Source organism: Chaetura pelagica, unplaced genomic scaffold (assembly GCF_000747805.2).
Source record: "Chaetura pelagica isolate M959 unplaced genomic scaffold, ChaPel_1.0 scaffold69, whole genome shotgun sequence".
Lineage (NCBI taxonomy): Eukaryota > Metazoa > Chordata > Aves > Apodiformes > Apodidae > Chaetura > Chaetura pelagica.
Genome location: NW_009970724.1, coordinates 12728631 through 12752223, shown reverse-complemented (window position 1 = coordinate 12752223; position 23593 = coordinate 12728631). Strand labels below are relative to the sequence as shown.

General features: G+C 36.3%; 1 protein-coding gene across 1 annotated transcript in view; it reads right to left on the bottom strand.

The window, feature by feature from the left end:
* Nucleotides 1-7703: 7703 nt before the first annotated feature.
* The window catches only part of NTNG1 (netrin G1), a 150158-nt gene continuing 134268 nt past the window's right edge, over nt 7704-23593 (bottom strand). Inside the window, exon 6 of the mRNA XM_010006670.1 lies at nt 7704-7930. Coding sequence (XP_010004972.1) covers nt 7704-7930 — 227 coding nt within the window. The remainder of the gene's footprint in view (nt 7931-23593) is intronic.

Below are 23593 nucleotides of genomic sequence, written 5' to 3'. Positions count from 1 at the left end.
CATTTGTCCTGTACATTTGCTTGTGAGAACATACATTGGTTTGACTCCCATTCTAAAATGAGGAGGTGTGAAGTAATATTTTGTAATCAGTTATGCATAATAATATTACATGTTATATATGCTACTACATATGAAGTGGTACATATGAAGTTATTAAGAAGTTTTCAGTAGTCATGTAGTTTAACACTTTCTTCATACCCAATGTGATGTGGAGCTTGCACATGTTGAACTTGTTTCCTGCCTTTGCCAGCTACTGGGTTGTTTTGGGCAACTCCATTTACCTAGCTAGGTCGTTCCCTCATATCTATTAAAAGAGAAAATATACAAAATTTCTGTTTGAAGTTTCTGAGCATTTATTCGTTGTAGAAAATTAACGGTTTAGTCTATTGTCTCTTCCTTGAGGGTTTCTGAAGTATCCCAGTTGTGCTTTGACATTTTGAGTATGAAGAATTGTTTTGCCTTGTGTTTTATTTAGTTACAGTAAGCAAACACATCTTTTCATTCCACATGTTTACAGAATGTAGTCCAAAAGAGCCCAAGCCTTTGAACAAGATCTCTCAGTGCTGTTAATTATAAACAGAAATTACAGACAACAGGCAGTAATTTTGCATCCACAGTTATTTGCAGGTGCGAAGTGAACCATTTTCCCAATAGATTTACAAGGATTGAAATATTTTCATTTACATGTTAAGGTAACACTGAAAATAGTCATAGAGAGAGTCACTTACTTGATGTTCTCATCGGCTAAGTTGAGGCCTCATGTGTTTTTGCTGGTTTTCTGGAGGAGTGGTGTTGTACTTCTACTTGAATGTAGAGAATGCATTAATCTCAAAACAGATGATATCTACACCAGAAAAATTTCTAAAAACAATCTGTTCATGCTATGGAGCTGAATAAGCAATTGGAGAATTTGCATTATTATTATAACTATTGTTGATATTATTTATTATATTATAATTATTGTTATTATTATTTAGTTTTCTACTGATTTTACATTACAGGCAATATTGTCTTCCACATGTATCCTGCTGCATACATTAATTAACTTTGAATCTAGCACACTAGCTGTGAACTGATTCTAAGAATGATGTCTGAACATGGTTCTTCTCTTGGGATCATGCAGGAATCTCTTTGCTTTTCATGGGCTGTCAGTTGACTGTATGTAAAGTGGTTCATAATATCACACATGGGTAAATAACCCTTTTGAGACTTGTTAAATAGAAAATGTTTGCTAAGGTATTTTGCATACTGTTATGCAGCAAAATGGTTTGGAGGAATTTTATGCTCATTTTTTTCAACTTTGTTTTGAAGAGATTAATACAAAGATTTCATTTAATTTTTTGCTTTGCTAATGTTACCTTATGCAGCATAGCTAGGAAGAATTTGTTTTGAGCAATGCATTGAAGAACTAAAATTTGTGTAGAATAAATAAGGGAACTAGGTTTGGATACCACTGAAAATGGAAGAGAAAAAAAAATATCACTCGTTATGACTTGAGTTGTGATTTACATTAAGGAAGAACAAAACTACTTAAGACATGTAGACATTGCACTTAAGGACATGGTTTAATGGTGGGCTTGGAAGTGTTAAGATAACAGTTGAACTTAATGGTCTTCAAGCTCTTTTCCAAACTGAATTATTCTATGATTCTCTGTACAGAACAATGTTAACCTTTCCCCTCTATTATCTAACTGAGTGAAATTGGTGACTCCATTTTAAGATTAAGAAATGATTTTTGGAGTGCATATTGGTCCCAGCAAAGGGATTTTGGAACACATGTGACTAGAGAACTAATTACAACTAGATTACTAAGAATTTAAAAAGCCTCACTGTGATCATTACAGAGAGTCAAACTTTGTTGGCCAATAATCTGAATTCTCAAAGCTTGTTGGATTTATAAACATAGTTATAAATCTAACAGTTAAGCATGCTTGCTAGATCAGGAATGATCATAGTACTTCCAGATCTAGGCTGCCGTGATGGTGCTGGAATTCAGTTCTGCTCTATTAGATGTGACTTGTGAACCTGCGATACTTCTTCTGTAGAAGAAAATCAAGCATAACCTCCTGTCCAAGTTCTGTCTTCAGGTTGCAGCTGGGGGCTTTGTTAATTCCATCACTGGGATTAGGTTAGTAATGCAGAAAATCTGCTTTTAATTATATTTAGTGTTTTCCAAAATAATAGAATGTGACTTTTTTAATAACTTAGTGTGCAAAGAATATTACACTTGAAATTTCAACCATAAATGATGCATAACTCTTCTATATATTCAAGATTGCAGTGATTTTGTAGGTTATTGTATATGTTACTTGGCAAATTACAGTCTTATGTGGAAAGACTTCAATTTCCTCTTCTGCTGAACCAGAGAAGAGTCTGGTTCACTGGACATTTGTTGTAATAATAGTAAGGGACAACCTCTGGGAGCTGTGAACATGGAGCACTTGTGAAAATCAAGAGTATCTATTTAGAATGCTATGATATCCGCATTAGGGAGGGTTTGGCTTCAGTGAGAGTGTGTGTATATATGTAACTACTTGCAGTTATGTGTAGGACTTCTCAAGTCCCTTTCACCTCTGTCAGTGGCTCTAATATTTGTTCTCTGAGGAAAAGACCTCTGTCCTGAGCCTATCATGCAGCCTGGAACAGTAAAGATGACAGTGCATAGGTTGGAACTTTGGTGGTGATTATTCTTGAGAGGTCTTGTTAATATCATATAATGTCAGAATTACCAGATCAGTAATTTATTTTTCAGATGTCACAAAGACCTAGGCAGGCTACTCAAATGAAGTACTGATGTGAGGAACAGAAAATACTCATCCCAAACCAGTTTCATTTTCTCAAAACAAACATGCAATGGCCCCCAAACCCACTCTCAACCCTTTTTTCCCCTCAAAACAAGCTGTTAATACTTCAATTTCTCAACAACGGCTCCCATCTAGTACAAAAGCTGTTTTTCCAGTGACAGCAGTACCCTTGACCATGTGTACAGCAGCTCCGTTGAGCAGCATTGTGTAAGCAGGGGGTTTCTAAGCAGCGTAGCAACTGTAGCCAGAACATGCACATCTGTAAACACTTGCTTTTGCAAGTCTTGCTGGAGGAGTGATGCCTGGGTGTGCTGACAGCTGCAGGACTAACACCATCCTGTTGTGCTTTCTGTCTCTTGGCTGTCACTTTGGTTCTACTGACTGATATGGAACTGTGATTCAGTGCTCTTCCACGATGTGATCATTATCCAGGTCCTTCTCAGAAATGAATGTTAGCTAGCAATGTACGCAGGAATTCAACCCTGAGACCTTACAATCTGTTTAGATCTACAGATTGTATAACATTAGTCATCTCTGTGTTCTTTGAGGCTTTAAAATTCTTGAGCAGTGTTTTATAATGAATACATTTGGGTCTGTGTAGATAATGATAGCCAGAAAAACAATGAAGGGAAACATACGTTTTGTACTGGAATTTTATCTATTGCATATTGTGGCAAAAATGGTGTCTTGGTGAACATACTGTACTTGTGATGAACTTTCCTTTCATTAAATGAAATGCACCATATGGTGCAAAATGCTGCTGTTCTGTTTGTTTATTTTGCATATGCTTCTTCCATCCTTTTCTTTCTGAAACTGTGTGATGGTGGGAAAGGTACTAAATTAGTTAATATAAAAATTCTGATTTATAATGTCAGATCTGCATTTTGATGGACAAATGTTTGCATCCATAAATAATTAAACTTAGTCTTTCTTAGGAATGAATTGATTGACTCTGCCTTAATATTTACATCGTAACTTTGCATTTGCAAGGACAAACATGAAGGCTGGGCTGAAGACTGGATGAAAATCTGGTCTTGAATATTCTATGAAAAATATTACTCAAATTTCTCACAGGTGAATAAACCACATGCATGGATGAATCTATTTAATTCAATGGTTTAATAAACCTAGAATCCTAGTGAGGTTAGAACAAATCCCCGTGGCATCTTGGAGTTATGAGAGAGATGTGTAAAATTATATGTAAGCAGAAGAGCTCTTTCTTAATTTGAGGAGTTTTTTTGCACATTATTTTTTATTCTGTTCACTACATTAAATAATTTTCTTTATCTGTGGCTCAGTCATGAAAAAGTATTAGATAGGGGTCAATTTGCTCTGTCTGGATTATTTTCCCTTAGGATAGTTTGTTTTTGAAACAGTTGTGCAGCATTAAGATACCTCTCTCTTAATGTCCCTTTGAGAAAGATGGCCAGGTTGAAGTGGAAATTTCTGCAGCTCCCTTGTCAGGGAGTAGTAGCACCTTGTCATAAGCTGCCCCATTTTCAGATGTTACACACGTGGATCCTGGAGAAGAACCAATGCTATAGTTAGAAACACAGGAATTGCAAGATGACTAAGACTGACTTATTTAGCAAAACAACTGGAACTAATAAAACTGCATAAATTTAATTATGTATGATACATTTAAGGTCACTGTGTTCTGAACTATCATCTGGACAACTAAATGATGTGAAGCCTGGTCAGTTTTTGGATGCTGGACCTTCTATGAAAGAAGAATAGGAAGAATATCACACAGGAAATAAGAATTCAGCAGTAGATTTCTTTTCCTGTGTTTTGATTCAGAACCAAAATCCTAAGCTTGTGATAGTGTTGCTCTTACTTCTTTTTTCATGTGTATGTTTGCTATTTTACAGGCATTCACAGGGACAAGATACCCACTCCAGGAAACCTAAAGTATGTTGGAAGGGGTGTCAATTTTCAAGTGAAAAAATAAGCAGATACTGTGCCTACACATTATCATGAAAAGATCCTACCATATCTTCAGGGAAAGGAATCTGTTGTTCTTCACAGCTTCTGAAATGAGGAACAGGTTCTGCCTTAATTTTCGACTGTAAAGCAAAGCTGAGTGATGTATCTCCTCCTCTCTCAAAGGTGCACACATAATTTTACACATATACTTGGAATAAGTAGGACAATAGTTAGTGAAGTTCTGTGAGGTTCAGAGGAAAAATAATGAAGCTAAAGAAAAGGATGATGGATAAGAAAACTTTCCACTGAATGTACTCCTGTATATAATTGTAATTTTATTAATAGGTAAGGGAGGATAAAATGCATGAAATGGTAGCTAAGTGTGTGTAAAGCCATATACTCCACCCTGGTTTAGAACATCATAAGTATATGAAATTGGAATGCAGCTGAATGGATTATGCTCAGATATTTATTATACTTTAGTAGTGCTGGCAGAATCCCTTCTAACCAAACGTGCACAACGTGCTTCTTACCACTTTCACAAAGTCTTGAGTTTATAATGACAATTAAAATGCATCTTTTCCAGTAATTACACAATCTGAATTTGGTCTGTGTTAATAAGCTTTAAGACAATTTAAATTCCACATTTTAATATAAGAAATCCACTTAATTATAATTAATCTCCAGCTCTACATGTCACCTGTATTACCATTTATATTCCTCATTGTGCCTGCAATATAATTTTGTTTGTTGTTGTGAACATCCTTCTGCTTGCAATCTCATGTAGGTGGTGGCTGGCAACCTGCCAAGCATTTAATTTATCTTTGCCCTATCTTATTTAGCCCACCTGAAGAGAGAGCCAGTGTGAATTGCAAATGTTCTACAGGAAGGGCCAAGGTGACAGCCTGAACAAGCACCAACTTGTTGTCTTCATCTTCACAATCTTCATAGGATTCTTTTAGAAATCAAGACCTATTTGCCTACCTGTTTCTGGAGGCTGAGTCCTGGCTTGCAAAACTTGCTTCCTCAGCACAAAGAGCTTACCCAAGAAGGCAGTGCCCTAAATTCCGCTCTGCTCAACATTTGGAACAGGGAGCCAGGTAGAATTTATTTCTCTCAGGAATTTTTCTGTTGCTGATTAATTGTTTTCCATACTAGGCTATTATGTTGGTAAAATATTCATGGCCATTATGACGAAAATTGCCAGGAAATTAATTCACAGTGTTGCTAGCTTTTGATTGTATTTTTTTTTTCCCAGGACTTTGAAACACTGCTGTGGTTTTGGCTTGTCTCTCTATTCTTGCTATCCTTTTTCTGTCACACTCAGTAATTGGCCTAATAAAAGGCAGAAACAAGAATTTATTACACCTTGGGCAATACTTTAAACAAACTTTATTTGCTGGAGCAGCACTTTTTATCTACTTGCTGCTGTATATTTTGACATTCCTTCTAAATATTAAATTTGACTATATTTAAAAGTTAAATCTTGGCTTATTTTTGGTGATTGTTGCTGTTTTTGCAGATTTTTTAGGCAGAGTAGTACATATATAAACATATTTTAATGAAGCTTTTGGAGGAACAATATAAGCTGTGGCTGTATCTACCTTATTACTGCCAGAATCCACAAAAAAGGTATGAATTAAACACTAGCTTCTGTAATACCTTGTAAATTAGTCTTGGAATAATTTTTATGATGAATTGAGAGAACAAAGATGAGAACTATTCACCTTTTCATATCTTTTCAAAACCTGAGACTTGGTGAATCGTTCCTCAAACAATTGATGCTCTTTACATTTAAAATTGTTTGCAAAAATAATGACAGTAGTAAAAATAAAACCAGGTTAGATTGTTATGATGTAATTTCCACTGTTGAATATTTTTCTGCCACATACTAGGTGGTTAAATGATCAAATTTTTTTGTCGTTTGTTTGTTTTCTACAAAGGCCTTAAGAAACAGCACTACATCATCCTGGGACTGTTTATGCAGGAATTTTTATTCTTTGAAATCTTCCAGTGTTAAAGCAACAAGAAAACATTTAGAATGTCCTTTGGTGGAATCTTATTACACTTGTTATATATGTAAACTGATATTCTTTGATGCCAGCACGTTGCTCATAAAGAGAAATCTCTGCACAATTAAATGAAAGGAAAAACAAAAGAACTAAATAAAAAGTAATATTTTTCTCTTATCTGGTTAGAATTAAATACAATAACAAATTGTCTGGTAACACAAATAGGCAATAATACAAAAAATCTACATTATACATTATTTCAAGAAAAATAACTTCATTTGAATACAAAAGGATAAATACACTTTTTGTCCTATAGCCACTCTTGTACAGGAGGTGAGCACAGCATCTTACTGATGCCGTGCTGCTAAGGTATACAAGGATATGACTGGCTTGAGTTTTATCGAGGGGGCTGTTACACATGTGCATCACTAACATCAGACAAAGAAATCTTTCAACCAACAAGGGTTACAGAGCAACGTTCACTAAAGCACAGGTTGGAAAGGATTCAGGGACTGAAGCAGGCCAATATGGCAGCTTTTACAGATTTCCTTATACCCACAATGCACTGACAGCAAAGAATGCCTTTATTTGGTCTGTCCACATCCCGGGCGGAGCTACGGTCACACGCCATAGAGGAGTAGCAAATGTTTTATTTAAATCTCTTCCCATTCTGGGGCTGTCAAAGCTGTTCCAGTCCTGTGTGAGCTTTGCAGCTCATGCTGATCAGACAGACTTGATGGCTGCCAGCATGTCTGGAGTCAGAGTTGAACAGTCTTGACTCAGAGCCCTGTCCATAACTGATTAATATGGCTTAGTTCAGTTAGGCATTAGTTTGTATGGGGTGAGTTCTTCTTGTTTTTCCTTTTCAGATTTCGGTAGCATACGCTTGGATTTTGTTTTGTTTCCATGTGGCATGTTCATTTGAAGCAGTCTGAATGTGATGCCATCAGCCATCCTGAGTCTAGCATATGTGAAGACCAGTTGCTCCTAGTAGAGCAGTCAGCAGTAATAGCGGCCTGTGTGATATTGCCCCCTGGCCAGAGCTCTGGCTGCAGCCACCTGGATCCCTTTCACACTTCAGCTTCTCGCACAAAATGCCAGTGTAAGCCGGAGGGCACTGGCATCGCACATTGTTGATGCAAGTTCCCCCGTTCTGGCAATGCAGTAGCTCATTGTCACACACGTTTGCTGCAAGATAGCAGGGGAGGGAGGGAAAGAAAAGCAAAATAAATAGAAGTCCATCCAGAGGAGAAACTCTGCACAAAAACCAGATTTAAAACACTCCCTCCCCCCTCTTCCTGAGACATGTAAAAAGGGGATGTGTTTTTTTTAAACACTTCAAGTTGGATTTTGTATTTTATCTGCTGTTTTATCTTTTTAGGCTGTAGTCTTGGAGAACCGTAACATTCACTTCAGACCATGGCCTATAATATATTCATTAATATGAGAAGTGATCAATAATGAAATAATATTAATACATGCCTTCTACCACTGTCTGCATTTTTATAGTTCCTACCAAACTGGAACTGTAGGTGCATGTGTTATTATTTGAAAGGGGCAAAGTATTTGGAGCTTTTGGAAAGGATGAAGAGTGATTAAAAATGCAGCGTGGCTTTGCTGAAGTAAAAAGATCTGTATGAGGAAGGTGGGGTTTTGTAATCAAGAGCTGCATGTGTTAATGATATGAAAAAATTATGCAAAAAAGGCAAGCACAGGTAAGAAATTCAGCATGCTATTTGATGTGGATAATATAGTATATACATATGGAGATAAAGATACTGTTACTTCAATTAGTGATCAAATATTTCTTCTTAATTAGATTTCTTACTTTGATAAAAGTGTAACTGGCATCTTTGAGCTATTTTGGTTATTTGTTGTATCTTGATATATTAACTTCAGAAGTCAGATTTGAAAAAAAGATTAGAGAGAAAATGATACAGGAAAAGTTTTAGAGTTGCATGGTATTATTCTATTTGAAAAACTCACAGCTTTACATCACTTAACATCAACTGAAATATTTCACTGGGTCAATTTGTAGATACATGAGGAACATAACTACATAAATGGGTCAATCTGTCTTTTATTTCAGATGATATCACTAGTAGAACAGTGATGCCTGCTCTGCTCTGCCTTCCACAGAACAGGCCATTTTAGTAAAGATCTTGCACCTACTGTCCAGGCAGATGTAACAGCAAAAACTTTTGCTCTGAGAATTAGGGAAAAGATGACTTGGTTTGGAAGCATACTCAACACTGTATGCTGTTTATGCATACCTCAGCCTGGAAATAGCCTAAGTAATTCCAAACAGGGAAAATATTGTTAATATTACTTTAAGCATTGCTATCTACTGCTACAAAAAGTTTAGTTTTATAAATGTGTTTATTTTTAAAAGCAACGCAAATATTATAAGAACTAAATTTGAAACAGTCCAACTTCTTAAGTGATGCAATTCTACATCAATCTGTACTTTACTGGTAATCTTATCTGTCCTGGTCTGCTTTCAGAAAAATAATTTTCTCACTCTTGAAGGACTCTCTGAACACCTGCTTTCTCATGTTCTTCTTTCAAGTGGGCCAAATAATAATGCATTTGTTACAAACTCATAAATGTAATTGAGAGAGAAGAGTTGCATTATGTTCTTCAGTGATGCCTTTAGCAAAGATTTTTACTAAGAGCTGTGGATTTAACGTTGTCCTGTTTCTGAATTGTTATGCCAAAATTTCAATATTAGGGTCCAACAAGCAACATGCATTCTTTATGACAACCTGTGCCTGAATTTTAACGTTCTGTACATACATTACAAAAAAATAGTGTTTATATCATGTACAAGAAACAGTAAATCACCACCAAATATATGTCATGAGATTAACAACCTAGAGAAATATAATAGGCCAAAAAAAATTAAGTGTATTTTAAAAGACAATACTTGAGTGACATCTCTTATGACTGAGGCTATGAATCTTTACAGCTGACTCATATATATTATATGTATTTAGCCATATCAATATACAAAATCAAAATACTTTATCTGATGGTACAGCTACTGAAATCTGCTTGTTCTAGATTGCTTATTGCTGGGATGCTTCCTACAGTTCAGGCAATGAAAATGGTGAAATATCTGTCCTATCAATACTGACCACTGTTTGCCTTGAATAGTTGAATGGAATGAAACAGTTCATTAAATACCACTTCTTAAACAGCAGATGAGATATTTCACTTTGTGTTCAGCATGGAATGTATTTTCAGTAAGACACATTTATTTTCCAATAGCTTTCCCATTTTTAAATTTACTTGCCAGCTATGGCCTGTTGTTTTAAGAGGCCATCAGCCCTGTATTCTGATCTGTAGTTACAGATTGCTGGAGATGGTGGCTGAAGTGGTGTTTTGCTGCACGCTGGCAGTTCTGCCTTGACACACTGATGGAGGCTGCTATCAAATGCCTCTAATCATTGCTGGCTACAAAATTCTGGATGCAATGTTATGGATGCTGATTTTTAAATCAGACAATTTCTCATTAGGAAATTTTAAAAAGTGTACTTAAAGGATGGATGGATCAAAAGCTTCTCCTTCATTATTCTTGCATGCTGTTAAAAGGTTGCCCACAGAAATGAACTAAAATAAAAGCAGGCAGATTTTAATATTCTCAGCAAACTACTGCGTGGCTGAAAATTGATTTGTTCATCTTTTATTGTGACAGCTTTCTGTTTCTTTGTATCTTTGTATCATCCTTGTATCTTTCTCTTGTCCACACACAAGACCACACATATATTTATCATGTAGATAGTAGCTGGTGATTTGGAAGTTAAATGAAACACTTTTGAAAATGTTATGAAGTGCCATTATTTATTTTTTGCCAATTTTGTGTTAATTTTATTCTGACCAACTCTAATACCATTTCCACCTTCCTGAAAGCACAGTCAGAATTACTTTTAAAACTTTAATACTAACTTAACTTTGTTTATTCAGGTTAGGAATTGGATTAGCTATAGCTAATGAGTGTAGCATAAAGAAATGTACTTTCACTGGAATTTAAATAAAAATTTATTCCTTAAACAAAAGTTGTCGCCATGCTGCTAAGACCAAAGCCAGGCAAGTGTATTATTTTTTGTTATGCAAATCAATAATGTTTCTAATGTTAATACAGTATTTTTCTACAATACATGTTATAACAGGTTTTACTTCAGAAGAGGCTCTAGGCTAAATCTGGAGAAGGAAGTGACTTGGGAGCTGCTGAGCGGGGCAGGAAGGGCTGGGCCATTGCAGACCCTGGTCTGCACAGAGAGCTGCTGCAGCTGGTGCTGGTGCATGCAGGTAGGGCTGCTGGAACCCCAGCATGGAACTGGCCCTTGGTATTTTTGTTTCCCCAAGGAGCAGGAGCAGTGAGCCTGGCAATAGAGGGCCTTCCTGCCTGTTGTACCCCTCCCACCTTCTACTACCTGCCATGCCCTTGCCCCTTCTTACAATCCAAGCAGTGAAATATTGCTGAGAGGTGTTGAACCAGATTTACCTTATCATCATCATTGAAAGAAACAATAATGGAAAATAAGTTTGAATTATTTTGAAAGGCACCAGGTATCTAGTTCTTGTCAAAGAATGAAACATGGAGAAGATATTCAAGTAAAAGAACTAATTCTGAAGCAATCACATATGACTATTAAGACTTGTGTGGCTGAGCTAGCTGTGGGTTTCCTAGCAGTTCTTCATTAATTAGAAGACAGGACATGAAACTGATCACTTAAGAAACAAAACAAAGATCTGATTTACTCTGGAGAGCTTTGCAGGCCTTTTTGAGGGATATTTCTGAGCACAGTCTGCAGATCTGTGTTACTGAGGGAAGCAAAATACTTTAAGTAAAATAAAGCAAAATGTTTAATGTTATTTTTGTAACTCATCGGTTTATATTCTAAGCTATGATCCCATTTTGGGATCCTTAAAACACTATACAAAGGAGACAGAATGTACAAAGCCACATGGATAGATGGCTATCTCAAGCTTTTCTGTTCTTGGGGCAACCCCATTCCCCCTCCAAACCAACAACCCTCTGCCATTAATAAGAGATACTACTATTTTTTAATTAAAATGTAAAAATGTTTTCCAAAGTAATCATTAATAAAACATTGAAGCCTCTTTTGTAGGGTAAGACCTCTGTAAATGATGGTTAAAGATGGTTTGCCACAAGTCACAAAATATTCTTGATTTGTAATTGCAATGTTATTAAACTTGGAAATGGAATAAAGAAAGAAAACAAGGGGAAAATATCCAGTCTTGGAAACAGACATGCAGTTCAAGGGGTAAGTGATGAGTGTTTCATAGAATCTATATTGGGTATTTAATGAAATGCATTGGGAGTAGTATAGTTGTTTGACAAATGTCTGCTTTCCTCTTACATAATCAAATCTGAATGCATGAGAAATTCTGAGTCTTTCCAAAATTCAACTTTAATACCTTTGCAACTTCTTGAAAGAAAAAGAGTAGACAACTGTGGCTGATTTAAATTTGCAAGCAGAAATACAGACACAGTAACACAAAAGGAAGTTCTTCAATCCATACCACCTCGGGCACATCATTGTTCATTTAGCTGGTTACTGTGCCTGGACAATTTCAGAGCACGTGTTCTTTGTTTATTGCCTACTGGTTTTTGGCTTTTGGTTTGCCTACAGTACAGAATTTCTTTTAGTCTCCTGTCTTTCCTGAAGACCATCCAAGAGGACAGAAAATACATTTTGTACCTTTCTTTGTGTTACCATAATTTTTGTACAGCTTCCCTACAGTAGCTTCTTATTCAGGTGCGTCAGCCACATGAATATGAGAAAGGACAGGCTATTGACTTAAAAATCAGAAATCAGTCCTGTCTTTCCTGAAGACCATCCAAGAGGACAGAAAATACATTTTGTACCTTTCTTTGTGTTACCATAATTTTTGTACAGCTTCCCTACAGTAGCTTCTTATTCAGGTGCGTCAGCCACATGAATATGAGAAAGGACAGGCTATTGACTTAAAAATCAGAAATCAGCATATTCAAAAGCCCACCTTTTTTTTTTTTTATTTTATCTAGGATAGGTGATGATCACTTTCTGCATAAAAATCTAGATTTATTATTAAATTTTCATTGTTCGTGGGAACAGCATAAAGACCAATAATGATAAAGTCACCAAAACCTTTATATAGAGATCCTTGCTTCCCTTGAATTTGGAAGTCTTTCATTTTAAGCAATGTCCTGTATGATCTCTCCCATCACTATTTTTCTTCAGTCTGCTCTTTTTGTGGTATCATTTGTTACAGTCTTCTTTCTCCCTCTCTCTATTTCTAAAACCACCTCCTTACTTTTCTCCTTTTTGTCCCCCAGATCTTCTGTATTATAGTCCCTGGACAGGTTGGTGGCTTGACAGCTCTGAATATATTACACAGTATTTTTGTCTATTCTAAAGCACTGATCCAAGCTTTGACCCTACTTCTGCTGCAGTGAATTTTCCATAGAACCAGATTTACCTTATCATCATCATTGAAAGAAACAATAATGGAAAATAAGTTTGAATTATTTTGAAAGGCACCAGGTATCTAGTTCTTGTCAAAGAATGAAACATGGAGAAGATATTCAAGTAAAAGAACTAATTCTGAAGCAATCACATATGACTATTAAGACTTGTGTGGCTGAGCTAGCTGTGGGTTTCCTAGCAGTTCTTCATTAATTAGAAGACAGGACATGAAACTGATCACTTAAGAAACAAAACAAAGATCTGATTTACTCTGGAGAGCTTTGCAGGCCTTTTTGAGGGATATTTCTGAGCACAGTCTGCAGATCTGTGTTACTGAGGGAAGCAAAATACTTTAAGTAAAATAAAGCAAAATGTTTAATGTTATTTTTGTAACTCATCGGTTTATATTCTAAGCTATGATCCCATTTTGGGATCCTTAAAACACTATACAAAGGAGACAGAATGTACAAAGCCACATGGATAGATGGCTATCTCAAGCTTTTCTGTTCTTGGGGCAACCCCATTCCCCCTCCAAACCAACAACCCTCTGCCATTAATAAGAGATACTACTATTTTTTAATTAAAATGTAAAAATGTTTTCCAAAGTAATCATTAATAAAACATTGAAGCCTCTTTTGTAGGGTAAGACCTCTGTAAATGATGGTTAAAGATGGTTTGCCACAAGTCACAAAATATTCTTGATTTGTAATTGCAATGTTATTAAACTTGGAAATGGAATAAAGAAAGAAAACAAGGGGAAAATATCCAGTCTTGGAAACAGACATGCAGTTCAAGGGGTAAGTGATGAGTGTTTCATAGAATCTATATTGGGTATTTAATGAAATGCATTGGGAGTAGTATAGTTGTTTGACAAATGTCTGCTTTCCTCTTACATAATCAAATCTGAATGCATGAGAAATTCTGAGTCTTTCCAAAATTCAACTTTAATACCTTTGCAACTTCTTGAAAGAAAAAGAGTAGACAACTGTGGCTGATTTAAATTTGCAAGCAGAAATACAGACACAGTAACACAAAAGGAAGTTCTTCAATCCATACCACCTCGGGCACATCATTGTTCATTTAGCTGGTTACTGTGCCTGGACAATTTCAGAGCACGTGTTCTTTGTTTATTGCCTACTGGTTTTTGGCTTTTGGTTTGCCTACAGTACAGAATTTCTTTTAGTCTCCTGTCTTTCCTGAAGACCATCCAAGAGGACAGAAAATACATTTTGTACCTTTCTTTGTGTTACCATAATTTTTGTACAGCTTCCCTACAGTAGCTTCTTATTCAGGTGCGTCAGCCACATGAATATGAGAAAGGACAGGCTATTGACTTAAAAATCAGAAATCAGCATATTCAAAAGCCCCCCTTTTTTTTTTTTTATTTTATCTAGGATAGGTGATGATCACTTTCTGCATAAAAATCTAGATTTATTATTAAATTTTCATTGTTCGTGGGAACAGCATAAAGACCAATAATGATAAAGTCACCAAAACCTTTATATAGAGATCCTTGCTTCCCTTGAATTTGGAAGTCTTTCATTTTAAGCAATGTCCTGTATGATCTCTCCCATCACTATTTTTCTTCAGTCTGCTCTTTTTGTGGTATCATTTGTTACAGTCTTCTTTCTCCCTCTCTCTATTTCTAAAACCACCTCCTTACTTTTCTCCTTTTTGTCCCCCAGATCTTCTGTATTATAGTCCCTGGACAGGTTGGTGGCTTGACAGCTCTGAATATATTACACAGTATTTTTGTCTATTCTAAAGCACTGATCCAAGCTTTGACCCTACTTCTGCTGCAGTGAATTTTCCATAGTGTTTGTCAGTAGTTTGTGTGAATGGCACTGCTGAAACCATGAGAATTTTTTTACCTTGAATTCCACCCCTTGTTCCTAACTTTGAAAGCATGCAGGTCTGGTGGCTGAAGAAATTATTCTTGGGTATTTTTTTTTTTTTTTCTCCAAAGCACCTGTTTCCTTGGTAATTCTTATCTAGTAAGGAATGTTACTTGAATTCATTTATAAGGAAGTTTTCAGTATCCATGCTAACAGAATATTCTGTCTCTGCATAAGTAAGTAAAAAAAAAATAATGCATAGTGAAACCCATGTTTTCAGTAATGATGTTCATAGGTACCTTCAATATATGCAGTGGTTGTCTATATATAGAGAGCTGTGAACAGCACATTGAAATAGCATGAAAAAATGCAGAGGCTTCATCTCACTGCATAAATAAGTTCAGTAAATTGAGGCCAAGTGCAAGGCCTCAAACAGAATTAGTTTGTATGAATACTTGAAAAATTATGTAATTTATATGCTTTTTCTAAAAATTTGATAATTTAATAAATGGTAAAAACAATCACAGAAAATGGAAATTGCAGCAACTGTGGAAGCTGGTGTGTATGCCTAATAAGAATATGGACATCTACACATACATAAAACAAACATGCACAAGGAAACCTCTGCAGTCATGAAAAATAAAATTAACATTTTCCCCACGATTTGTCAAGTAGACATTGATGGAATTGAGGAATGCAAAACACTTATTCAAATGCAAAGGTGTAAAATTGTTTCCAGTTGTATCAGAACATAAGTGACCACAATCAAAATATTTTCAAATTGCCAGAGTTAGCAGCAACAGATTATTTCCATTAATTGGAAACAATCCTAAAAATACAGTATGTACTTTTTATGTTTAAGACGTCTAAGTGGAGCCCCAGTGACTCAGGAGACTTTACTCATGTAAAGTGTTAGGAATGAGAATATAAGCACATGGGGAAAACTTACAAGTAGTCAGGTTTCTTAAAGGTTGCAACTCTTGCTGTTACCATTAGTGCTGCAACATGATAGAACCTCAAATCTTTGTATTTTGAGTATCTTAGTTGTTTGTATAACCAGAGGCTTTGTCACTTAGATTTCTCCTCCTTCCTGTCTTCTGGTTAGATCTACTGTTAGACTATTATTAGAATTTAATTTATTGGTACCAGTTACCAGTTACATTGCCAAATGGTTTTTAAATGTTTTGCTACTGCTAGTGGTTTTAAACTACAGACATATCTGATCTGAAAAACAGCTATTGGTTTTTAAAGTGAAGATATTCATAACGATTTGTTTGTTTGAAGTGACACTAATTGAACATTATTTGTGATGGGATGAGTAAAACTATATTAGGATACCATCAAATCAAGACGAGGTAGATGCTTTGATAGCATGAAAAGAAAACTGGTTTGTGCTTATCTACCAAGGCTCAGTCTGAAGTTAAAGCAAAATAAATCACTGTAGACAAGTACAAGCCTAAAGCATATCTTACTGTGTCAAAATTACAGTCATAAAGTGACAAACATTAATACAAACATCTCTGGTGCAAAGTTGAAACAATATTGTGATTAATTATATTGCCAACAATACAGGGAAATAAACATTGACCAAGTGAGGGCAGTTTCTAAAGGCAGACACCTCCATCTTGACTTGTCTTAGAAATGTCTGTTAGAAACACAATTGAAATGACACTTCATTTTTTATCAAACCAGTTGTATTATGTTATCAGGGAATAAATGAATAGGTGGGTAACGGCAGTACTGTGTTTGCAGAAAATTTCTGGTAGGATTTTTAGATTGTTTGCCTACATGTAGTTTCTGTTCTCTGCATAATTCTCACTTCAAAGGTAGGCCAGTTGTAATCAAATTGCAGGAAAAGTGTTCAGAGTTTCTACAAGAAGATACAGGTACTATTCAGAGTCCTCCCCAGCACACAGCCACAGAATGGATGGTGATTCCTCTCTCCTGTAATCAGATACTCATTTATCCGAGCATCCACATGGGTAAGCTTAGTTGATTTACTACTGAAAGTGCAAAATCCTCTGCAGAACAAATAACCTCATACTATGGTATAAGGAGAGCAGAGGTAGAAGGTTACTCTGTGACACAGGTTGTGTCTGCTTTCTCATTTTCTGTTTCTGTTCTTCATCTAAAATCCTTGGTTTTAATTAATAAAAGATAATGATAAGAAATACATCAAATCTGTCCAAAGGACAAGGGGGAGAAATGAATTTTGGAATTCACTTTCTTGCATGATACACAAGCTACAGTAACTTTGTTGAAAACAACACAAGCTTGCCTGTTAAAACGGCTGAAATAAAATCCAGATTTAGTTATCTAAGAATTATGGTTGAGAATAATACCTTCCATTCTTCCTCAATTTCAAGGAATGATTGATTAACCTTTCAGTTTTCTGATTTCTTGGTCCCAGTTTTATACTGCTACAAAAGAGGATCCATTATCTTTATTGCTTTGCTTATGGAGAAGCACCACTGAATTGGTATGACCCTCATCATATTTTAGGATAATCTCAGGAGAGCAATAAGCTACATCATAGCCTTACTTGCTCAAAAGGGACTACGTACCCCTATCATTCATACACCACTTACAAAGCTGTAAGCTGCAGCACCATTATTTCTATCTTCCTGGAGATAAATGAACATTCTTACATGATCTGTCTTCTCTTTCTTAAAGTAGAAGAGAAGCAATTTAAACTACGGGTTTGTTCTGTTGTTTTTTTTGTTTGTTTTTTTTTTTTTTTGTCTAGTGCCAACAGCAACGTTGGGAGTTGGATTTAACCACTATCAATAAAAACTGGCTAAGCACAAAAACTCCTCAGATACCTCAGATGAAGTGGTCATCAAAAGGCCATTTGGAGGGTAGGATTTGGTTCTGCCTGCTGTGAGCAGCCTGCTGCCCTCCTGCCTGCAGGCCTTCCACCTGGCACATGGCTTCCCTGCCTGCATTCCGTGTCTGCTCTAGTCCTGTGCAGCTGCGTGACACCTGACCCTAAGTTGTGAGAAAGAGCTTTGAAAAGCCTCACCTCAGGTCTCCACTCTAGCACTCTGCCCACTAGCCTGGGAGTGCATTTGAACTCAGGCTCTTGCCTGGTCCATTTCACCTCTCCGTCCTCCTTCCCCCCAGCAGTCCCCTCATGGTCCTGGCTTGCCATCTCCTTGATAAGACACCAGCTGCCATTGCTCCTTACAAGTGGCACTAGACACCTACGGTCAGGCAGTTTAGTCCTTTCCAAAAAGCTAAAGGGATGGCTTTGCTGGAACAGCAGCATTTCCAGCTTCATGCCTGACTACAGTAATTTCTTAGAAGTTCCCAAGAACTATGAAACAGAGCTGCAACAAGTCCTGCTTTTACAAAGGCAAAAAGGCAGAAGAAAGCCTGGGCAGCAAACAAAAGCAGGAGCATGCAAAGGTCAGCAGTTCTAATACAGGATCATGAATTATATAAAAGGCTGAATGTTCCTGCACATATAGCTGCTAAGGTCTTTGACTTGAAATAAAATTTTGGACACAAAAGAAAGCAAATAATTTCTATTTGTTTACAAAGACAAAAGTTTATCTCCCTGCTGTTCTTCCCAACAAATGCTGTGTTGAAGACTTTCAAAACCCATCAAATAGTCCTGCACACTTACACACTCACTACTTTATTTGGCAGCAAAACCAGAGAAGATAGTCACAACTGAAAGTATTTCTTAATTATTTAGGGGATTAAAATTATTCTAATAATTATTTTCCTATTTTTCTTTAGAGAAGGAGAGAGAATGTGTTGGTTGCTTTTATTAACAAAGACTCTAATTCCACAGTAGTTCTAGTCTAAGGACAAATATTGGATGTACTGGTATTCCTCAAAACATCTGCATGGCCCTGGATCCTGAAGTTCTTAGCAGAAAACACCTAAAAATTATTTCAGAGAGCTGCTGAGTGAGAACTTTCACATTAAATTGTAGCCTTATGTTATTTAATGTCAGTATTTTAAAAAAAACAATTGACCAATAATTATACTGTCCTAATATTTTGCTCCACCAATATATGATACATTTGTGCATGTATGTGTATTCTCTGGTAATCTGAGCAAAAGTGTTTGTGATGTGTACAATAAAGAAGAGGAGACTAATGAGTTATTTGAAGTTATTTTTATTGCCCAAAGCCACATAACTGTTCTAGCTTAATAACGCATGTCCTTGTTTTGGTGTTAAGAAAGAGCTACATGTTTAATAATCAGTTTAGTATCACTCAGATGCAGTCAGGCTGGGTCTGCAAATTTTATTTTAAAATACTTGCTTTGTATAGCAAATGTAGAAAAATTCTTTGAAGTAAAAATAATATTGCATTATAATACCTAATTTTTTAAATTAGTCTCGATTATTTTTTACACCGAAAACGCTTTATTCATGTCATGGTAAATTTTTTAACATTGCTGTTCTAAAGTTATTTGTGATCTACAAGAATCTGAATGTTGCAAGCTCTTCTTGCAACTGTGGCTCAAAGTCAATTGCATGGGCATTTTCAAAAATTTGCTGGAAATATGTTATGATCAACTTCTAAATTATATAAAATAATATTTGTAATGGAAACATCAGTAATCTCTAATTACATAATTGCAAATATTAAAGATATTAAAATGGAATGGGTATGTAACAAAACAAAGGGAGTCACATGTGTGCATGACTTAAAATCAGCTATGTTACAGTGACCACAAGTTTATATTTATATATCATTATGTGTTCCTCTCATGTACATTTTAGAGAAGTGCAGCAGCAGAGTTGGTTACTGTTTCCAAGGGAGTTTGGAGACCTTCAGCTAGAAAAAGGCTTATGAATGATGAAGTTTAAGAAAAGGAATATGCAATCTTATCCACTTAAGTGTCATGTGCATTTGCTTAAATTATTTAAATATTCTGCCAACTAGAAAGATAAATCTCATGTATGTCTTTTTCAAATCTCACCGCTTGGAACTTTAGCAGCTTCATACTCATCTATAGGGAACATGGTAAAGACCCGCAAATGTTTTTTATCCCCTCTGCTTTATCTTGGTCTTTAAAAATATTAGCCATTATTGTCTATTTTAATTATTACAGTAAAATTAAAAATGACACTCAACAGGCAGCTTCTTATATCATAATTAATTTCTGAGATATACTGGATGATAATATGCTTTCCTGAAAGAGGGATTTTAATTGGTGTAATGCTTTAGTTTCCTACTTTTTTCATCAGCATATCAATAAGATGACTCAAACAGCTGATATGTAGCACTTGGCAAAAATGAGAACTAATAAATTAATGTATCAAATAATCAAAGCTATTAGCTGCTTCACCATTGCTTCCATCAGCAATACTTACTGCTATACACAGAATTGCTCTAGGTATCATTGTGCATTTGTCTTCATGATAGAGCTGCCATTAGATGGGACAACACAGATATTAGACGCTCATTTTCTAACACAATCTTCATCAGGAACACTAGTTTTTCTGCATTGTGCTATGCAAGTCTAACCAATGTGATAGACTTAGCCAGTGTTTTAGCTGAAAACACTTTTTAAACTGACATATAGTATCACATTATTCAGCAAAAATACACCAAAGATGCTCACACTAAAATACAAAATAATTGTCTTTAATTACAACAGACTATCAAAGGCTCTGATGATTTATTTTTATTTTAAAAAGTGATTTTATTTTTTTTTTTAAGTTTGTAGTTAGAATTTGGTATTGCACATTGACCAATACAGATAAAGACTACATACAGGGAATCCAAATAGTTTCCACATTATTAATATGCAGGTTACTGCTACTAAGTTATTGCAACAATAACAGGATTGCATGAATCTCATCTTAGCAACTCTACAGTTTTGCTACAATGTAGAAAACATCTGAATGACAATAGACTGGCTTTGACTTAGAGAACACTCAATGTGTGCATTTGGGTCTATGTTTCAAAAGTTCTTTCTACACACAAATGAACTAAACACAATGCCTCTAAATATGGATGTTGATATTGCTTACTAAGAAACAACATTAAAACAATTCAAGATATTAAAAAGTGCAGAGTTAAAAGGCTCTCATGAGTAAAGAACTTTTGTTCTGTGCTTTATATGGCGCTTGCATTACTTTTGGCATGCTGATTAACATACTTACATTTCTATTTATCAATCTTGATGCACAAAGGTGTTAAAATTAATTATTAGTGAAGACTGAAATAAGCTGAGATCCTCAAGGAATAGATAACTGCAAAATATTATTTCACTTCAAAATACTTGCTTTATTTTATATAAAATTATTTTTGCAATTTTTAGATTGTCAAGCCATGTAAGAGTTGAAAAAATGAGATATCTCCATTAATCTATACACAAGCAAAATAAATTTCATAGAATCATAGAATCTTAGGGGCTGGAAGGGACCTCGAGAGATCATCTAGTCCAACCCCCCTGCCAGAGCAGGGTCACCTAGAGTACATCACACAGGAACTCATCCAGGTGGATTTTGAATGTCTCCAGTGAGGGAGACTCCACAACCTAAATTTCTCTCTAATGAGTGTGTTATATTTTTCCAGATATATAAATATCCTGAAATTTCATGAAGAAAAAAAAACAACTGCATTTCTCAAAAAAGGTTTCCACTTCCACATAAGACTGAAAAGCCAAAGACCTTGGTCATTCTCTTATGCTCCTAAGAAGCTGTTCATGTAACAATGTTATGAACTTATAACCTTGGGTTTAGAGAGAAAGTCACACAAGACATCCTCAATTTTTATGCAAATGGACTTTTACAGTGCTGTATGTTCTTTTAAAACATAATGTCTGCATTTATTTTAAAACCTTCTGTGCAACTACATTTCTTTGTAGAACTGTCAGAGAAAAAGTAAACAGATTTCTGCTGAACTGAATTTGGATGGTGAAGCTGTATTTCCTGACAAACTTCTCTTTGGGTCCAGTGCTGCCCTCTGCCCCCAGCCATCCCCCCCTGCATCCCCTAACTTTACATAAATGGAACCCTCACAATTCCTGTCTCACGCTTGTCCTTCTCTTTCAGCAGCCTCGGCAGCAACAAGAATGGAAATCTGACTTGACCAGTCACAGGTTCTCCAGAAGTGTGTGTACTCCTTCCTTTACCTAGATGGTGTTTGCTGCATCTCCGTATAGAGTGCCAGCCGAAGGGTGCACATGATACTGTAGGATGAGAAAAGGCTGCAATTCCAGGTAGGATTACTTTTTTTGTAGGAGTTGTCTATGCCTGGACCCTTGTGTCAAACACTAAGGGTGAACACCAAGCCTCTTCCGGCTCCATGATGCCACGTGGCAAGCTTGGCTAGCCAGCATTTAAGGACAAGCTCTGCAGACATCCTGCCTGGGGCAGGAGAGACTCCAGTGTGGTTCCTGCTCAGGTATGACGTGCAGGCCCAGTGAAGCAAGAGCATGAGAGGAGTGTGAAATGCAAAGGTTCTATGCTGCCTGTGTGAGACAGCATTTCTGAAGTGGTAACATGGCAGATCTGAGTGGGATGAGGGTTTTCTGAAGACTGAAGGAAAGCTGCAGAATGAGTAGCTGTTAGACTAAAAGAAAGATGAGTGCTAAAAGGAAGTGATTGGAACTGGAACAGAGGAGTTTGGGCCCAACCCAGGACAGGTGGGAGGAGGTGAAGGAGGTGCTTGGCGTGGCTGGCTCAATGTTTTGTATTTGCAGAACAGTCAAGGTCTTCTAATGGTGCAGAGCAGCGTGGGCTGCAGCATCATCACTAAGTTGTCATGTTGCTACTGAATAAAAGAGAAGATATAACTGGAGTATGCTTTTCTAAGCATCTTTTCAGTTGTGCTTTAAATCAGTAATGGTTTGCGTGAACTGGCAAAGCTCTCAGGTTGTTGAAGAAAAATTACAGCAGTATATAACTTTATTTTGATAGGTGGTGTAAATCTTGACCTGAATTTTCAAACCTTTGCAATAGTTATGCTGTGTACATGCAGCCTTTCCTGTTTCTCCCCAGTTGTGTAGCTAATGGTATGTGTGCATACATAACGTGAGGATTTTCAAAACATCTGGATCAATTTTTCAGACATTTTTGTGGGAATACACTGTTGTAATCTGTCTGTAAAGACAAGTGGAATAGGATGCTTGTTCTGAGAACCTTGCAGAAGCTTCCTTGCAGATAGCTGCATAATGTCAACCTAATGAGCTGATTTAAGGATGCTGTGTTTGCCCTCAATATTAATTTCCTTGCACTAACAGTCCCAGTTTAAATCTCATTGTGGGATTCCTCTGTTCTTGAAGTCAGTAGGAAGTAAGCCAATTTCTTGAACCTTTTGAGAGTAACTTGTTCTCCTTGGACACTAGTCAGTGCTTATTGCCTCCCTATCTAAGTGCTGCTTCAGCTCTGTAAAGAAAGAGCTATGTGTGGTGAAACTCTTTACTCTCCTTGGAAATGAAATTCTCAACTCTTCAAAGTAAGAGTCTTATTTGAAGGATCTTCTGGCTTAAAAGGGCAGTTAATTTCCTACTTAAAGTATGTACAACACTCCGAGCTCAGTGATGCAGCATCTCATCAACAGAATACC